General features: G+C 36.1%; 1 protein-coding gene across 1 annotated transcript in view; it reads right to left on the reverse strand.

Moving 5' to 3' along the window:
* Positions 1 to 982: 982 nt before the first annotated feature.
* LOC144449763 (VWFA and cache domain-containing protein 1-like) overlaps positions 983 to 20,792 on the reverse strand; it is a 34,641-nt gene continuing 14,831 nt past the window's right edge. Inside the window, exons 5-23 of the mRNA XM_078140339.1 lie at positions 18,451 to 18,662; positions 17,009 to 17,168; positions 15,763 to 15,916; positions 15,321 to 15,404; positions 12,425 to 12,553; positions 11,447 to 11,538; positions 10,986 to 11,124; positions 10,415 to 10,576; positions 9,409 to 9,535; positions 8,691 to 8,805; positions 7,978 to 8,059; positions 6,802 to 6,882; positions 6,169 to 6,311; positions 5,416 to 5,591; positions 4,436 to 4,543; positions 3,264 to 3,386; positions 2,893 to 3,082; positions 1,295 to 1,453; positions 983 to 994 (exon numbers count right to left, since the gene is read on the reverse strand). Of these exons, the coding sequence (XP_077996465.1) occupies positions 983 to 994; positions 1,295 to 1,453; positions 2,893 to 3,082; positions 3,264 to 3,386; positions 4,436 to 4,543; positions 5,416 to 5,591; positions 6,169 to 6,311; positions 6,802 to 6,882; positions 7,978 to 8,059; positions 8,691 to 8,805; positions 9,409 to 9,535; positions 10,415 to 10,576; positions 10,986 to 11,124; positions 11,447 to 11,538; positions 12,425 to 12,553; positions 15,321 to 15,404; positions 15,763 to 15,916; positions 17,009 to 17,168; positions 18,451 to 18,662 (2,448 nt within the window). The remainder of the gene's footprint in view (positions 995 to 1,294; positions 1,454 to 2,892; positions 3,083 to 3,263; positions 3,387 to 4,435; positions 4,544 to 5,415; positions 5,592 to 6,168; positions 6,312 to 6,801; positions 6,883 to 7,977; positions 8,060 to 8,690; positions 8,806 to 9,408; positions 9,536 to 10,414; positions 10,577 to 10,985; positions 11,125 to 11,446; positions 11,539 to 12,424; positions 12,554 to 15,320; positions 15,405 to 15,762; positions 15,917 to 17,008; positions 17,169 to 18,450; positions 18,663 to 20,792) is intronic.

Consider the following 20,792-nt stretch of genomic DNA (forward strand, 5'->3'; position numbering starts at 1 on the left):
TATAAAATGACCCACTCAATCTTTCAAATGCATTCAAGCAACACTTGTGCCCAGGTTGTTTTGCGGTGCTCAAAATACCAGGATCAAATGTTCGTTACTCTCTCCGATTTTCATAATTGATACTTGTGGACGTATAATCATATATCCCCCCGTGTTTGATTCATCTAGCTGGAATACTGATGGCCTAAGGGATTTGTCAATTCTCGTCTTTTGACCTCGACTGACAAGGGCCCTTAGGTCATTCGTATTTTCCTTGGCTGAATGAAGAAAAGTAATGAAGAATAATATCTCTTCATATGAATACAACCACAAACAATTCTGTACAACACTATAGTCTTCGATGTTCATTAGAAGATTAGTTCTCAAAATAAATTAGCAATGTGTACCTGGTGAATGTATATTTGTCATTACAGTAATCGTAATCTGTCATGGATAGACATGGACATTCACAAGCCTCGGCATGAGTATCCTGACAGCGTTCCTAAGGGAAAAAAGTGACAATTATATAATGTTTCAATTACTACTAAAATGATCAGTGTACTGATATTACAGCACAACAGTTGTAAAAGACCACCCAGACGACAGTCTGGGGAAACCACGTTTCAACTACTTCGCCCGGGAGTCACACAGTACATTTCTTTAAGTCGTAAAAAAATGAGCTTACAAGGCCTGTTTGTTGTAATTTACATATATCAATCGATTGAAAAGTTCTACTTGTCGCGAAAGTATCTAAATCGTTTAGCATACAATGTTGGACGTGATGTATTCCCAGCATGCACTGCTCTAAAAGCTACTTCCTGCGTGCGCGAGTTGGAATCTTGTTTCCCCAGACTCTCGCTTTGGAAGGTCTCATTGGCAGGGCACCCAGCGGCGCGAGTATGGGTAACCGAGACCTTATTTTAGAAGAGCGTTTATGTTGCTCCTGTTACCCTTTGTTAAGTTTCTGTAGATTTTAGCTGCATGCAGTGAATCTCCCATGGATTTATGTTATGTACTGAGAGACATAGAGAAAGGCTTTAGATTCGACATTAAAATGTACAGAGAAAAGAAAAAATAATTGTACCAAATAATTTATGTTTGTAAATAACATCACTGACATTTTACATTTAGGAAAATGGCGTATGTACTGAGGATGATTTTGCTTTTGCTTTTGGTCATCGGAACTGGGGAGGGTATAAATTTGAGAAAAGCAAAACTCAATTTCAAGACACTGTGGCTCCAATCAGTTAAAATAACTGTCCGTTTACATACCATGAGGTAGAGAGATGAAAAGGGTGGAAAGTAAAATACTCACATGATAGCAAGGACATGTGAAACTACTGTAGCACCTTTCCGATGTGTCCACTATCCCAAGGTAAGCATTCGATTTCTGGATATACTTTAGTTGGTAACGTTTACAGGGGTTCGGATGGTCTAAGTTGTTGACAGACTGTAACCTACTCGACGTCTCCACCTAGAATATAATGAAAAATTCCAAATCAATCGATCGCTCTATGACCTCTATATGACGTGGGATGTTTACATCCGGGCGTTCCTAGGGATGTTTCCATCCGGGCGTTCATGTAGGTACGTGGAAACATATATTCAAATACGAACGGTATATTTAAATCTCTTTAACATCTTAGCTTAGCTTGGAAGCTAATAAAAGTGTAAATTCTTTGTTCTTTGAAAACGTATTTTGCTAATTAGGAACACATTAGTTAGTCGATATGTTTACTATTCGATGCAAATATATTCAAATATGGCATTTGACACACAACTGCACAGATGTCACACAGATTCATCAATAGCGTCCAAACCTGGTTCGATCATACATCTGAAGTATTCTTAGAAAGAATAGCTGATGTTGTCTGATTTTAATTGATTTCAGTTTTGATTTTAATTTCTGAATTCTCGTTTTTGACAGGTAAGGTGATGGAGATCTGTAATGCATGCCTTCTCAGTCATTTAGCTGGACTCTGTTGTGTCAAGAATGGTAAATGTGAACGTAGAAATGTTGCAGTTGGGGCCCACTCTGTACAATTTACGACAACAGATAAGTTTAACCAGTGAACAGTATCACTGATATCCAAGCATTGTTACAAAACAAGCAAAACAACTGTTTGAAAGCAATTTAACACAAAGTTAAAACAAAATTGCTGTTGCTATTATTATGATCATGGTTGCTACACATATTTATATACACTCTTGAAATTCTTCACATCATAACCCATTAATTTTATTGTTCTGAACGTTATTGCTATCTGCCAGAGCCCTTTCCAGGCGGTATAATAAGTGATATGAGTGTGCATGTTCTATTTCTGCATAATGATTGAAGTTCGAAAGTCGCTATGCCTATGGACGTGGTTATGTTTTCTAGGCTTTTTTTTCAAATTCATTTTTGGTAGACTACACAATACTGTTGTTACATCCGAGCGAATAACTGTAGTTTACATGGCGTTGTTGCTAGTCTATGTTTTTGACAAGGTAAAGTTTGTTATATCATTAGTATACGATTAGTCCTTGTTGTCTCACATATTGGGATTGCTAAGTAGTGATTATTGCTTTGAGCGTGGTTGTGATTGTTAAGTATTTTACAGATTTTAACCGACTCATCACTGTTTTCATGGCAATATAGCATAGATCAGGCTACTACTATGCACACAGGTGTGGCTGGTTTGTGAAATAATCAAAGGCTACCGTAAAATCACGGATCAAAGCATCTAAATAGCGATCGGATGTTTTCATGAAATGGGAAATAACTGAAGTAAAATGGCAGTCGGACGAAAGAAATTGAACATACCATAAAGAAGGACAGACATGTACAGTCAGAGAGACAGACATGAAAACATGTTTTGGTCCACCCAACAACTACTGGATGGCCTACACAATGTTGCATAAGTAAAAACCCACCGTGTAATAGTGATAGTCTCTGATAAGCTGAAAATCCTTGCATGCCGACTTGGACATGATTCCTTCCTTAATAAGGTCTTGAGCGATGTGTGGTTCCTTTTCAGTAATATGCAAAGCACTCACGTCGAGCTTGTCGTCAAGGAAGTCTTCATGTACAACTAAATATCCACTATTATCCATTACAAAACACCTTTGGTAAAATAAAATGCACAATATAAACAAGTTTTTCGAGAAAAACATCCTTTTCATAATTTGATATAAGTACATTAGAGTATTTTATTTATGTTGATCATGTCAGTAATATGATTATATGTGACATGCAGTCTTGGAAAATTAAAGCATATTGAAATTGCCATGTAAATGTAAATTACCTGTATCTAATCTCTTTACATATTGGGTAATTCCTCGTTAACAGGTCATAAAAATACGCCAATGAAATGTCAATACCCATAACTGCAATGACGTCATCGGAAGTGGACTCAAATATGTTGAAACTATTGAGAAAAAGTAATTATAGGTAGATTTGATATGAGAGTGTCATAAATCCACGGAAGATATGGAGTTTCCTATGAAACCGAATAGGGAAATGAATAAGGAAATGAATAAGGTGTCGGCAACTGAATAAGGAAATGGTACACAGGTCATTAGAATGAATTGATTGGGGGTAATTATAGGTAGATTTGATATGAGAGTGTCATAAATCCATGGAAAATATGTAGTTTTCTATGAAACAGAATAAGGAAATGAATAAGGAAATGGGAAACGAATAAGGAAATGGTACATAGATCATTATATTAAATTGATTGGGGTGTAATTATAAGTAGATGCAATATTGGAGTGTCATAAATCCACGGAAAATATGGATTTTTCAATGAAATCGAATAGGGAAATGAATAAGGTAGGCAACTGGGTGTGTGATATGAATGTTAGTGCGCCACCAGGCATCAGAAAAGAGAATAAAATGATTTGAATACAAGTAAACAAAAGATCGCGAGAAATGGACAAAGGTATTAGTTTTTACGAAGTTAACACCCCTTACAACTGAATCAAGTGCCAGGGTTTCACTCCCCCGTGTTTGGTGTGAACTGTTGCAGAATTTGTCGACATCTTGTGAGCTTACAACTTCACAGTAGAGAAATATGGGCACAACAGCCAAATTGCGAATAAGGAAATGAATAAGGGAACAGGAAACGGGAGCCAACTTCACACACCCAAGAAACTATAGCTTATTGACTAATTTGCTTTTCCTCCTCCTCTTTTTTTCTGTTATGTACCCTTTGTACAATTTCTGGAGATATAAAACAACATTATATGTATGTATGTATGTATGTATGGATGGATGGATGGATGGATGGATGGATGGATGGATGTATGTATGTATGTATGTATGTATGTATGTATGGATGGATGGATGGATGGATGTATGGATGTATGTATGTATGGATATATGTCAATTTGTATGCATCATTACCACCTTTGTATGAATTTTGATAGGTGTGTAGGCATTGTCGGGTAGACATACACTAAACAAATATATGTATACCTTTCAACGATGCTTTTACTCAGGGTTATCTTATATCCTGCACCATTAGCATCTTCATATGGGGCAGACAGGGTTAGGGCTCCTTTGTTACTCTTTGACCTTTGAAACCTAAGGAGTTATAAAAGATCATATGTAAAATAAATTAAACAAAAAAAACCCACACGTTGTTGATCAAAGTTATCCACAAAACTGTTTCCTAATGTAGCTATATTAGACAATAGAGAAGTGTCTATGATATGACACAACATTGATTCGATGAAAAAAGTAAACACTGGAAATTTTATGAATTTATAAAGGTCCCGTCCCGTCGATATTTATTTTGTACTGTTAATTTATAAAACAAATGTGAAAATGTTGATATACGTCATAATTATACTGTTAGTATACTGGTGTCAAATTCAGTTTAGATAGCGTCTGACGAGACCCAATATACAGCTCCTCAGACTTGTCAACGTTGATTATCTAGATCTGTCATTCACTCATGAATACATGATGCACAGTTCCTCATACGTGAAATGGTAATGTTGAGATCCTTGATTTTGACACTTGAATACTTAATTATCATCTGCACACAAGCATAATTCAATGTTGTGTTGTCTAATAATGTCGCCCAGTGGTGTTATATTATATGGTGAAGAGAATTTGTCCAAACACAAAGTCTTGTGGGACACCGTATTGAAGGCCGTGTGCGTTAGAGGAGTTGCCATTTATCTGTAATGTTTGCTGACGGTCTGCTAGATATGACTTGTTGAACCAAGCTAGTACCAGCAATGCCCATTCTGTTCAGCATACAGGTCATGAGGAGAGAATGGTCGACAGTGTCAAAGGCCACAGAGAGGTCAAGCTGAAACTAGCAAAACAACTTTACGATCATCAAGTGCCAGAAGAATGTCATTTTGAACACGCCTCGGTGCTTTGATTTAACTTGTTGCATCCTGATTTGCATGATTTCATCCATTGAAATCTGTTCTACTTCTTACCATGGTCTTACTGTGGCATCAAACAGATCATTCATTCGAACACCGGGATAACAACGAAAAACCCCGTTCGTTGTTGCTATGTAACGAAAAAATGTATGGTTTTTACATATGGACTGATTTCTACTCCAAATGTCGTTGACCTTTGCTGTTACTGTAACCATATCTTTGATATCCGGCTACAAACAAGAACAAATAACAGACAATGTTGAAAGCAAAAGCCACAGACGAAATAAATACCCACCTTGCTACCTACCAAGCTAGCTAACAAAACTATTTAAGAACTAACTAGCTAACGAACAAAGACGTGAAGTAAATAACATACTGCTCAACTCAGTAACCCACTTATGTACTCACTCACTCGCTCGCTCGTATAAATTTCAGCAACTGAACAAATAGGAAATATTCAAGATAAAATCCGCAAGTTTACCGTTTAACTGACTAATGAAGTCATACACTCTATATTTATTTATTTTTTATTTTGTTTTTTGCATATTTGTGAACCGAGCTGTAACTCTTCTCTTTGAGGAGGAATAAAGAAACAACAACAACAACAACAACAACAACAACAACAACTCACCCACTCACTCAATCACACAATTAACACGTTAGGTAAGGAACGAAACACCGAGCTAGCTAGCTAACTACCTACCGAGTTCCTAATATAAGTAAAGGACTAGCTATCTAACTTACTAGTGAACTAACTAACTACTAAGAAACTGACTAACTCTGTATAACAATAGATAAACAAATAACCTTAAAGTAGTTGTCCTGAACATCCAACGTGACGTCATTCATGTAATTCGTGTATTGTTGTATGACACTTTCATCCTCCTCAAGTTCCAAATACTCAACAGGTTCTCTGAATGCATTTGGAGAAAACTTGACAACTGATTGGGCTGTAAAGAAAAAGAGCATACATGTACATTACAGCGATGTTGGTTTGGTTTTTCACTAATGTAACATAGTAGTTTTTACACACACTCAGGCACTTTCTAATGCAAAAGAAATAATAACATAGGCGTCGTGCACAGTGGGGATGTAGACGTAGTGAAGTTGATATGTTGATTATCAGTTAGAAAGTAAACAACTGCAGCCATCAAGTCCATGTATAGTGTTTTGACTAGAAGCCTGCACTGTGACACAATAGCAATGGAATCACTGTTCAATGTGATTGGGCAAAAGATCCTGCTGTCTGCTATTGTTAGTCTTGTGTTGAAAAAATGTCTACCTTTTGTCAAAAACGTAATGTCCCATGAGTAAAACACCAAGCCAGCATCATTTTAGCTGTAAATAACACTAATAAGAATATCAAATTGATAAAAACAGGAAGGGCTGAAATTGGCTGTAAAGTTCAGTATCTAATTTCAGACAAAATAAACCTGTTACCTTCCGTTGCATGTCTGTTAGCAAATCTGCATGATGATGGTGGTGCTACAATATCAATCCTATGATAAAGGAAATCTCCACCTGAAATGAAAATGATCTTATCAGGCCAAATTAAAAAATGTGTGTTTCTGATAGTCATACCCACCCTAGTTTAAGCTACTGACCCTAAACATTTAAGTAGTGAGAATTTACTTCAATTTTCATGTAATTTTTTCGCGAAAGTATCTCTGGTCAAATTTTTATCACCCCATTCCAGAAAAATCAGGTCTTTTAAGATTGTAAGTTAAAAAGTACAGTCTGCATATTGTGTTCATGTACTTCTTGTACACCTTATCAAACCATCACAGAACTATTGTGACTAACGAGTATCTTGTTTTGGCGTTGAGGCAATTAAAAAAAACCACCTAAAAACACCAACGAAATAAAATAAAATAAAATTCCTACCTACCTACCCTATTTTCCGCAATCATGTTATTGGAGGCAAACATGTTTTTAATTTTTGCCATATTACTTCACTTTTAGCATGCTTATTGTTTAATTATAATTTTTTCAAATATAAAAATTCTTTACAATGTAGTTGGATAGCACTTCTACAATTGATTGCTTGAATCCCTAAAGAAATAATGCTCCATGGTGCGAACAAACAGTGTTCGAATAAAAACAAGATCAGAAAATGTCACTACCGCCCAACCCCATCTTCATACAAACACCCTCAGAGTAGAGTAATATATCACACATTCAAATAGTATTGCAGAATATAAATACATTTATTAGATGTATTAATATATATATATATATATATATATATATATATATATATATATATATATATATATATATATATATATATATATATATATATATATATATATATATATATATATATATATATGTACATCCGGACATGTTGAATTTATATTGCCCATTGACAAAGTAAAAATTGGCACCTTGTCAAAATCGCTATTTACCAAGTGTTTTTGTTGTATACAAAAATCAATTACATTTTTTACCATAAAAGTTCATTCGGCATTTATTAAAAATATTACAGCCTCAATATTATGTGTGTTTGAGCCTTCGGATAGGGGTGTTATCCGTCTTCTTGTGTCAGATAAATTATTGCTTCATGTACAAAGACCCACATTGGGGCAATAGTATAATAATACTACCCTGCCTTACCTGATGGTCTTTGTTGTCTGAGTATATTTTGGTGATCATTAAGTGGTTCCACAAGACACATGACATATGGTGAACCCGAAATCTATGGAATGAACAAAGTTGATGTTTTCATGTTATTTAATATATTTAAACTCTTATACGACATTAGTTTTTAAAATTTAAATGTTCTTTTTATGGTCCTTTCTTGCACTCAGTGTTTTTAGAGCAGTATACTACCACTGGTGCTGATTTATAACGGCCAAACGTTATACTTTCTCAACTTCCTCGGGAAAATATTAACCTGAAATCTATAGCAAGTGCAGCCTTTGTACGCGCTGAAGATTAAAGCATTCACTTTGCAACCCTGATCTTACAAAGTCCCCGCTTATATAACCGACTAGATCACAGCAATTTGCTAGAGGACGAAACAAAGGCAGTCGCGAGGCCGGAGGCTGTAACCTGCAGATTCCAAACCGTATCATTTGCCTCTTTAAACCAGGTCCTATATTAGCCATAACTGTAGCATTTTGGAAAAGGAAACTACCTATACATTAACTCAAAATTGTATTGCTTACTGAAAAAACAACAGTATTTGCTATATTAGCTGTGTTCTGGACGTTGAGGGTGCTGTAATTTAAGCTCCATATCATAAATTAGTTTTCATCATAACTCCTGGAAAATGGAACTATATCTTAAATTCTTTTCCCAAATCATAGTAAATATAGTTTACTTACTTTTCGCCAATAGTAGGTAGACATAACCGACGTTGTATAAACTCCTTCAGTTGCTGAATTTCCTCTGGCAAGTGATCTGCTTGAAATGAACGTTGTCTGCCCGCTTTCTTGATTACTGGAAAATATAGTATACGTACGTGTGCAACTAATCTGTTTTATGTTATTAAATACGACATGTAAGATATAGGTCTGTGACTCGTAACAGATGTAAGAAAGAAGGTGATAAAACGTAAAAAAAGTATAAGGAATTTATGGAAATTACACTAAATATTACAGTTGCAAGAATTCTGACCATATATCGTATTTTACTTTCGCCAAAGTACAACGTGTCAGAAAAGTTGGTATTTACACATGTACAAAATATTTTAGCAAATATTACATCAGTTCACAGATTGATTGATATATTTGCTGAATTTTGATCGCAAATTTTTAATGTAACCGTGCTCTAATGTTGTTGTTTTAATGTGAACAATTTTCACTGTTGAGGTAATGCTATATATTCTTACATCTAAAATGACTATGCTTGGATGGACTTCTCATTTAAGACCTTGAACTTGTGGTATGCAAAACACGCGAGTTATTCTAGCACACACAAAATTCAATAACATATTGCACGCATCGAAACTAATTAAACAAAAAAATGTTGTACGACTACGAATCATAATATTGCAAGGTTACAATATAGTTTTTCATTTTTGTATAAACCATTTTTACGTACTTTGTTGAGTTGTTAAACACGATATTATAGAATTGCTCTTCTCTTTCCAATGATGTAATATGAACATGGACAGGTTCATCTGCAATGGTGGCAGGTGCAGGTAGCAAAGGATGCATAATTGCTCGCCCTAGAAAAGATAATCAAGAAGAAAAGGAATTTTCATTGAAATTTTGTAATTACTTATAGTTACTTTAGCCATACACCCTGGACATGTAGGGTTTATGATTTAGCCAACGAAATCTACAAAAAAAATCTATGCAAACTATGATTTTTAATTGTTATTTCTTATCTTTTAAGAATTGTTTTCTGTTACACAATCTACTATATAATGACTACGTAATGTTCTCGAACTCGTTGTAAGGCCTAATAAAAAAGTTGCTTGGTTTCGGTTACCCAACCCCACCTAGGTTTTCGAGAACAAAAAAATCGCGAAAATCGTGGAGTCTCGCAAGAAATAGTGGATGCGAAAACTGACATCAACTTATAAAAAGACAATATAAAACTGTTCTTCCAATCTGTAATGGTTGTACATCTGATGAGAAGAAACCAGTAACACAGAGACCATATGTAAAACAACGGAAAACATACCTACCTGAACTAGATAAAATAAAAAATCTACCTACCCCACCTATTCTAAAATTGAATGTAATCGGAACCACACAATTTTATAAGCGTAAGCTTTTTTCAAGCATAAAATCCACGATCTTCTGAACAGAGGTTGTTTTGAAAACGAAATGTTTAAGCTTTCCTTAGTCGACTTGCACTTACAATTAAACGTGTTACTTCATTTTATCTCTACATGGGAAAAAAGAATGTGGTGTTACCCCATCGTTGTCTTGGATAAAAGAATATCGTGAATATCGTCACCTTTACCATGGAATAAAGAACATGGTGTAACTTCATCCTTAGCAATATATGTTGTAACCCTCTCATCTATTATGTTATAAAGAATATGGATGTATTCTGATTCACTTTTGCAACTGATTAAAAACACCGTGTAACTAACCTTCGGCGTGTGTGTTAACTTCGTAGATAAATGGGTACGCCTTTTGACGCTGTCTGAAGTGTGTGATGTCGCTAAGAATGTCGTCTATAGTGAAATCTGTTCCGACAGCTCCTTTTAAAACGCCGTTATACTTTACTGGAATCGCTGCTGTTGTCATTAAGCCTGTATGGGTTAAAAATTAAGAGAAACCTCAGGCGAGTCTTGATTGGACAAATGCCTTAACGGGTTGCCAACAAAATAGAACATCCAGTCAGACACATAAATACAAATGTCGCCATTCAACTCATTTTGCAATATCTGACAAGATCTGTCTGTCTGTCTGTCTGTCTGTCTGTCTGTCGGAGCCTCTCCATCTCAGCCTCTCTTTCCCCGTCTGTCTGTCTGTCTGTCTGTCTGTCTGTCTGTCTGTCTGTCTGCCTGCCTACCAAATTTCGTTTGAATTGAGCCAGGCGCTTTTGAGAAAATGACACAGACGCATACACTAGGACAGACACAGAGGCAGACAGGCAAAATAACAACAAAACCTTCTCCTTATAGGAGGTAAGAAATAGTATAATTTGTTCACATTTACCTAATCCGAAGGCATCCTGATATGGCACAGAGAAAATAGGCTCATCTCCAAGTTTCTCTGTGTTGGCAAAGAAATCGTAGTATCTGGCCATGGTGTTACGTAATTTGGTGTAGTCGGTCACATTAGTATATTGACCCACCTAAAGAAATTATCAGGAAAAGACATAACTGCTGAGGAAACTGAGCGTGTTGTTGTTGAATGGGACAGACTACACAAGTTTGGGGATGGAGGTTCCTTGTGCAGATATAATCACTCTGTAATCAAAATAGTGTTAACACTTGACGTCCCGCAAACATAAACACTTTATGATCATAGGAACCCTCAGAAATGTCACACTACTATGACTGCAATTAAACCAATTTCATTCAACAGCTTTTATCAGCATGATGCAACAGTAGCTTTAGATGAAACCTGAAAAGCATTTATACTCTGCTAGAACTAGAATACAAAATGGTTCTTACCCTAATGTCGCCAACAGTGCGATTCACTGGCCCAACTCCATATTTGTCAAAGTCTTGTTTTGCAAGGTCTTTCAAGAATAATAGCCCGGGATCTGGCAATGGCAAATAACCTTTCTTTGATTAGAATGCTAGGGTGTTATTGATAGTTATTGTACAGGTGCAGGTCAGAGCCCATTTAATGTTTTTAGCAGGACACGTTTGAGTAAGCATGTCTTTATTTTACCTCTGATAAAATAACTGATGGATTTACCCAAAAGTGTCCCGTTAAAAATGCTAAATGGGCTCTCAAGTGACTATAATGAAGTTATACTTCGAATTCGACGAGTTCTTAGGTTTAACCCCCAGAAAGGCAACCTTATTATCTACAACCCTGTTATGTAAACAAGTATGCTTACTCATTATCATATGTTAAAATTCACTATAGAAATCTTATGCCGCACATCTCGGTTAAATAATGCGATGTTTTCCACAACAGTTCAGTGTTAAATTCATTAACCTGGCAAGGACTCGTACTGTAACAACAATTAAAAGTTCATAGTCGAGCAATATTTCTGATTTTATGCTGCAAGAACATCAGCATTTTCTCCTGTAGCTCTGATACGTAACCCTGCTGTACGCACATTGCCATTGTCACATTAATGAATAACTTACAAGTCATGTCATGATGTGGTCACAGAGCACACCTTTGCGTAGATAGATATAGAGCTAGAGGTGCTGTGTACGAGGCATTGGCAAGGTATAGACGATTTTTACACACACTTTACAGAATGATAGGTGCAGACCTAGGCATGGCAGCACATGTGTTGATGGCTTAGTGGCATTGTAACATGGTGGTTGGAGCTAGGGATAGGGAAACTCGCATAGTGATCATGATGGATTAAATGTATCTGTCAACATATAGAAAACACCATATTATTCGTATTTGATGACCTTTGAATTTTAAACCAGTATGACTGAACCTTCTTTTATTTTACCTACCTGTTCCTAATGCAATTGTTTGAATAACAACTCTATTTCCCATCGCTTCATTGCTAGTTTTCACTTCTCTCATGATGTTTTCTGCCGTATCTGTTGGTCTTCCATCACTCAAAAACAAGATTACCTGTGCTGTGCGTACAAAACAAGAACCTTTAGTACAACTTCCTGTTGTAACGACATATATTTCCTATAAATTTGAGAGATTCTGATATTGTGATGTGTCATCTTAATTCTGCAGGTGGAGTCGAATACCTATGTAGTTCTACGGAAAATAACACTAACTGTCATGCAATATTTCATTTTTAGCACAACTGAACTGAGGTTCAGTAGTGCTATAGGCATCGCCCGGTGTCTGTCTGTCTGTCTGTCTGTGTGTGTGTGTGTGTGTGTGTGTGTGTGTGTGTGTGTGTGTGTGTGTGTATGTGTGTGTAAACAACTTAAAGTCAAAAACTGCTGAACCGATTGCCATGATATTTGGTGGGGCCATTACCTTGGGTGTCTAGTTGGGAAATTGTTCAAATCAAAATGATCGCATTACAGGTGTGTGATTTGGGTCAAAAAATGTGATTTTTGGTCACAAAACTTAAACTCAGAAACTACTGGGCAGATTGGTGCGAAATTTGGTGGGAACATTTTTTAGGGGGTGTAAAGTAAGATTTGTTCATGACATGATGATTACATCAGTGATATGCAAATTAGGGATGAAAATGTGACTTTTTGGTTAAAAATCTATAATTCCAAAACCACTGAGCAGATTGGGCTGAAATTTAATGGAAATGCATTTAGGGATGTATGGACGAAGATATGTTAAGCATACCATGATTCCATGAGTGATATGGAATTAGGGTGTAAAAATGTGAATTTTGGTCAAAAACTTATATCTTAAAAAGTACTAAGTGAATGAGTTTGAAACTTGGTGAGATGTTTCTAGAAGTGTTATTCTTTGTCATTGCTTTTCCTCAAAAATCTTCAACTCTGAAATTACCCAGTAGATTGAGCTTAACTTTGTTGAGAATGTGTAGATTTGTCCTCATTAATAGCTGACACAGTGAGAACAGTACATTGTTAATTAACTATAATGTTTACTTTACTATTTCCTCTGGTGGTAAAGCCTGTAGCTCAGTTTGGTTTATGACTGGATTATGTAATATATTGTAAGACAGCTGTTTCATCACCTACCCATATAAACTGAATGTAGCTAGCTTTTACAATATTACAATAAGACAACCAAGAAAGATAAACCTGTTACATTGGTATGACTTGGTTCCAAATTGATTTTAAAAAATAAAGAAGTACAAAACCTTGTAGACACATCCCTTTAAAGTTTGATTAGGATGTTGCTATACTTGTCTTGTACACTTCCAACATAGGATGGCTGGATTATGATGATGGAAATTAGGTATGAAAATTTTGTTTTGGTTACAACTTTAAATCTTCAAAAAATTATATATCTATCATTGCCCTTAACATGCGTGTTTGAGATACGACTTCATCCTTTGGGGCTAAAATGGACCTATGATTGACATCTCAACCACTAGTTTATAGTACAAGAGCCTTGTGGCACCATTTCTATCTATAATGGAGATGTGCAACGTTTGTTGAGATCAATAGTTGAAGAAAGGGTTGCATAGACTAGTGAATGGGGATTGTAGCAATGCGGAAACATAAGGTTATATGTGTACATATAGAGTACATTTCAGCTTTTGAAGCTAACTTGTACGATGTTGGATTACGAAGTCTGTGATAGAGGGACTGTGTGAAATATGATTATAATTCTTGTCATAATGATATTGTTTGGCCATATTACTTGTGAAGTGCATGACTGTGTTCGTACTAAACATACCACATAGACACCATTGTAACAAAAAGGTTACAAATACTTTCCTCGACCTATAATCTGGTCTCAGGAAATCCTTAATAATAGCTAGTACTTCACAGTGACTTTAAACGTCATCCATGCCTTACTGGACACACAGTCATTGCATCATTACTCCACCTCATTTCTATGTAATGCTGTACCACGATTTTTTTTCTTTTTCACAATACATTTATCATATCTTATCAATCGGTTGAACCACGGAAGTATAACCCATACTTTCACAATATATTTCCAATAGACGATTTTCCGGTTCCAAGATGCATTGCTTGAGACTACGTTGCTTATGTTGTTACTTTTCGGCTTGTTTTGTCTTTATTACATTTGAAATAACATTTTCAACTTAAAATGATAGAAAGACATGTTGACCTCGTTGATTGTGAGTGATTTCTATAGAACAAAGACTAGATGTCATGAACGACAGAGAAGGGTTTTACTGCTAAACCCAGGATACAATCAGTTGACAACCACCCTACAGAGTAGTGGGTGTAAACCTATCCTGCACGTACAGAATACATGCTGTTGTAATTGTATGGGGAGACGAGCGATGCACCTTGGAACCGGCAATGGGTCTAGTGCACAAACCTACTGCTATTAGTACACTTGTATTGATTACTGCAGCTGTAATTAACTTCCATGCGATTTGGGTGATAAAATAGCACCTCGGGAACTTACTCAACTTTGAAATCTTTTAAAGGAAGCCCATTTTGGGGATTTCCTGCAAGTGTTTGTGGGAAACCACTAATGGTGAAATCACAGCTATCCTAATCTCTTTGTCTTGACAAGTACAAAGACAGTCAAAATAGAGAGATTAGGGTAGATGTGCTAACATCACTTCAGGTTTTCTCATATCTCTTTGCAGGAAGTCAGTACCATAGTGCAAATGCAGTTGAACTTCTTTACACGATTTCAATAAGTTTCTGAGATACTATTTTAACCCAAAATCATATTTCAGTTGATAGCAGTAACTAAGCCTGGCTGGCATTTGTATTTAAAATTGAAAATGCTGGTGATTGTTACCTCGGTTTTGGTCTTCTTCTGAATTAGAGGATCTCTGCAGTAAACTAAACGCCTCCCTCAAGGCCTTCTGATACTGTGTACGCCCTGAATGAATTAGAAATGTTATGATTTAATTAATAATGTTCAAGTTTACAGTAGAAGCACACTTTATGAAGTCGTTACAATTAAATGCCTATGATAGGAAAGAAATGTCTTGAAGTTGATAATTGTTATAGTCAAAGTCAAGAGTCAATGTCTTGCACCTGATGATATAAGGGTAGACACTCATTCTGTAAAGTTTTGCATATGTCCAGAAGCAAAGTGATGTGCATATGCACCAATTGATATTTCACCTTTGTGTCTGGTTTGAATGAAATAGGATATATTATATATATATATATTTATATATATATATATATATATATATATATATATATATATATATAAAGAGTTAAGATATTACCATCTGGTCGGATTGAACCAACAAAATCCTTCAATAACTCGATATTAGCAAGTGTGGCCTGTGCTAATTGTTCACTAAAGCAGTTCAGGTAATCAGTTTTGCTCGACCACCCATGAAGAGTATTTGCCTCTGTAGAGAATGTCACAACTCCGACCTACAGAAGAAGTGATTGAAGATACATTTGTGAAGTGGGAAAGATTGCATCGACTATAAATAAGGATGATAGATAGAACAATTTGTCATTGCTGGTGCTTCTGTTAATCATAAGGGAGCATTTGGTAATTACAAGATGGAGGGCTGTGGGAAATGTCCTGTTGTATAAAATGTGACCCTCTCCAACCCTGTTTACTTAAACATAACTCTCCTTCAATTTCCTTTCTCTAAAGTATGACCCTTCCCTGTTGAACTATTTCAAAAAATACAGGTCAAAATGTTGTCAGACGTGAAAAGAAACAGAAGTATCAGATTCTATCCCATCGCTGCCACCACATTGATGATTTTAAAGATATCAGTTGTTTCCTACTACTACTACTACTACTACTACTACTACTACTACTACTACTACTACTACCACCACCAGCACCACTGCTGCCGCCGCTGCTGCTGCTGTTACTACTACTACTACTACTACTACTACTACTACTACTACTACTACTACTGCTACTACTACTACTACTACTACTACTACTACTACTACTACTACTACTACTACTATATGTACCAAATTATGTAAAATTTGAAGCTTACATTCTTAAGATATAGCCTAATTACCGAAAATCATAAATCATGCAAATTATTCATTTAAGCTATATATGACATATGTGCTTGGTTAATGCATGTACCAAATTATATTGAATTGCAAGTATGCATTCTTAGGATATAGCATAATTACTCAAAACCATTAATTATGCAAATGACTAATTAATGTTCATTAGATGTTTACAAAAATCTAGCTAATCAGTTCTTGACATATGATGTGAAAGTTTCTTTAGAATCGATAAAGTAGATTTTGAAATATCGTTTCCACAGACGGACACACACACACACACACACACACACACACACACACGCGCGCGCGCGCGTGCGCACACGCACACACAAAGACAGGCAGACTAGGAGAAAAGCATCACAGACAGACGGACACACATACACGCACACACACAGACAGACAGACAGACAGACTAGAAGAATAACATAACCTCCCCTTATGAGAGGTAAAAATCGATTGAAAAAATAAATATCTTACCCTGTCATTTGGATTCAATGTTTCTAAGACAGTGATAGCAGCATCTATAGCTATCTGCATCAATGTTTTACGGCCATATTTGATTTCCATGGAAGCACTCCTGTCGATCACCACAACCAGATTCTTAGGTTCTGGTGATACTGCTTCAACATACCATGGTCTACGTACAGTGGAATACAAATTTATGCAAATTATTGATTATGTAAATAGAATAATACATTTTAGTGGAAATATTTTTGAAAAATGTCATGATGGAATGACGTAAAAACATAGTATTTTAGTGGGAAGTCACATTGTGAAGTTGGCCAGAAATAAATATAAAAAGCTGTTCAATGACCTACCCATATTTTTAGCATTTCAGTTTGTTCTGGTGATGGGCAATATATCCTCACAGGGGCTTTACATGTTAGTACAGTGGCTGATGGACTAATATGCACACTTTGTTTCAAAATTATTTTAGGGGAATTCTTTGTATTTTCTGAATAATACATGTGAACATATGCATTTGAGTCAATTCCAAATTATATAATATCTTATACAGTGATTTACTTGGCTCCAATGATGCATGTACAAGGGTGAATTGAGATTAAACTAAGCTGTTGCATATCCAACATGCACTAAAGGAATGAGCAAAATTTACGACAATAGGAAAGGGACTGAGAAGGCATTGGACCATCAAAATTCTAATAGGCAGAAAGGAGGACTTGAAATGTTTTGCTTTTTATTTGTGATTTTTTTGGAAATAAATTAAACTTCAGGAGAAGTCATTTACCAAGTACACATCCGGAAAATATCTTTCAGCGTTGTCCACAACAAAATACACTTCATAGCTAGCTAAGATGTACTGCATAATATATTTGATATTTTAATGCAATATTCAAGTATTGTAAGATTGTAAACTATATCTATTGATATTTTATGCTTCTAAATGGCCACCTAGATGGCCTTATTTTCAAAAAAAAAAGCGTTCACCTTTGGATACATCTTCATTTTGTGAGAGGAGATAGGGAGAGGAGCTACAAAATGTGTTTAACCGTAAACTGTGTACATTTCCTAACTGTAGAACTGATGGAAATCGATTGCCATACAGATAAATTGCAAGAGAGAAAATCAACTTGACCGAATAAGTAATATGTAAGCTCAATTTGAAATGTTTTGCCATCATATATGGCTTGTTTTTACATCATTGACTAACATTGTAAAAAAGAATCGACCTACACACCTACCCAATGTGATGGGCTAGCTTGCTCCTTGAATAGCTTTGTTTTTCTGGCCTCACGTGGGAATATTAAAATTACTGTATGTACTTGAAAGTTTTACAATATCCTGTTTTCGTTGACAAAATAAAATCATGCTGAACAAAACAGAAGGTCGAAAAATCACGGTAAAACACTGTAATTGAACTAAATCCGAATATCGATATTTTAATGAGAACATTTTACCTGAATCTTCCATCGTAACCATCTGTACAGCTGTCTAGTTTATTTGCCGGATAGATTGTGAAGACCCCCTCTTCACTGTTGAAGTACTGCCACTTCAAACTCGGTACCTCATCAAAGTTTTCTTTCATAACCTCGATCACTTCATGAGAAAAGTGTCGACTATTTGGTTCTGCGTTTGGAGATATCCTAGTACATACTGTATTTGAATCAAGCTAAAGGGAGTAACAATAGACAGCAAACATTATTATGACTCTGAGAATTCATCTACCTCTACGTCTCTACTACACAAGCAGCCAACAAGGTGGCGTTCTTTACACATCACCAGCATCCACATGAGCGTCATCTATGAGACCGATGTAGGCAAGAGCAGATTTCACCCTAACTTTCTTACAACAGCTCTCATTGGTCACAGTAGAATCACATAACCTCATTTAAATAGATTAATCCTCGCAATGTCATATATTGCCCGCGCGTGCAGAGACTAATGACAGAGACTAAAGCACGATGGAGTCATTTCAACCAATTTGTTCTACGCATCATAGCAGAGTTTGTGTTGCTTTCTGGTGTTAGGCGCACGCGAAGTCAAAAGTAATGTACTCAAACTCACTGCAGGCAGAATTTGAGTAAACATGATAACAAACGAATAGTAGAGACACCTAGGTTGTGACAAATGTCATATTCACAGTGAAATGTTATCAAAACGCAAAATTTGAAATGCACCATGAAATATAAATCTTTCCATAGATGACAACTGACATATTTTTCCCATATTGTTTAGTACAAGCCAATATACTGTGCTCAGTCCACATAGGATACTTTCTAATACACCAAACAAACAAACAAACAAACAAACAAACATACATGAATTTCATTAGATACTAGTAGTCAAATAGTTTTAGACAGGTGTACCGTGTCAGGTATAAAAAGCCCAACACACAGGTCACCGGTACATTCATTTTTTGTGTAGCCAGCAAGGCAACAACCTACCTCTTTCACTTTGTACTTCAGGTTAGTTATATTCTCTTTTTCCTTTTGTGACATTCATTTTTTGTGTAGCCAGCAAGGCAACAACCTACCTCTTTCACTTTGTACTTCAGCTCCTGTCCTTTCCGTTATGTGTGTACGTTGTAATAAAGTTTATTTGAGTTAACTGCATCAACTGGTATGATATTTGGAGTGTGAGGCGGCAACCGTGACAAATGGCGTAGTCGGCAGGATGTATTTTCTGTTTCTAGTGAATCATGTGAAGTGTCGTTTCTGGAGGTGACATACCTGTCATGCGTGTCATGTGAAATATCATGGGAAATATTATGAATGCGATCCGCAAACTCTCTCTTATGCAAGGGGATATATTCTGGTGCACAAGGATTTAGTGTGTTTACTTGGATCATAAAGGGACATTCTTCCTCCCCCTCGTCATTTGAACTGGATGAATTAATTATCTCTTCCACTTTCTTACTTTGTCTATGAGCTAGTCTAGACATGGGTTTCTCATTTACTTCAGTACTGTATTCAGGTAAAGGGAGAAGTAGGTTTCTATGCAGGGTACGTTTCCTACTTTTACCCCCCTTTTTCTGAACGACATACACCGGAATATCACTGGTTGGTTGAGATAGAACAACATACGGGTCTTCTTCCCATTTATCAGCTAATTTGTAATTTGATTTAGGTGCTACATTTTTTACTAAAACAACATCCCCAGGTTGTATGATAGCTTCCCTTACTTTCCTATCATATAACACCTTGTGTCTATTTCCAGCCCTTTCGGATTTCTCTGATGCAGATTTGTAACTGATTTTTTGTTGGCACTGCCATTGCATAACTAGTAAAATGATCAGTCATCACCAGGATATTACTAAATCCCCTGTCTGGAGTTGGAATATGCAAAAAATCAACACAGATCATTTCCATAGGTTGAGATGTCTTAATATTGACCAATGGCGCCCTCAGAACACTGCCAGATGCCTTTCTACGTATACATCGCATACATCTCTCTACATTATTTGTGATATCCTGAAACATTCTAGGCCAGAAGAATCTCTTCCTTACCAGATCTAAAGTCTTGTCCCTTCCAAAATGTCCAAGATCATCATGTAAACTCTTAAATACTCCAATCCTATACATCTTTGGTAAAACCAATTGCAGATTCTGTATTCCATCAATTTGCCGTTTCCTATACAAAATTCCATCTTTGAGAACTAAACGCACCCCTTCTCGCATCAACAATTTCTCTTCTCTACATAGTGATTGCATATTAGGCTTGATATTTCTCACTATATGACCAACAACAGATCTAATAATTGGGTCCTTCTGTTGCTCAGTTTTCCAATCCACATCGTCAT

This window comes from Glandiceps talaboti, chromosome 18 (genome assembly GCF_964340395.1).
Source record: "Glandiceps talaboti chromosome 18, keGlaTala1.1, whole genome shotgun sequence".
NCBI lineage: Eukaryota > Metazoa > Hemichordata > Enteropneusta > Spengelidae > Glandiceps > Glandiceps talaboti.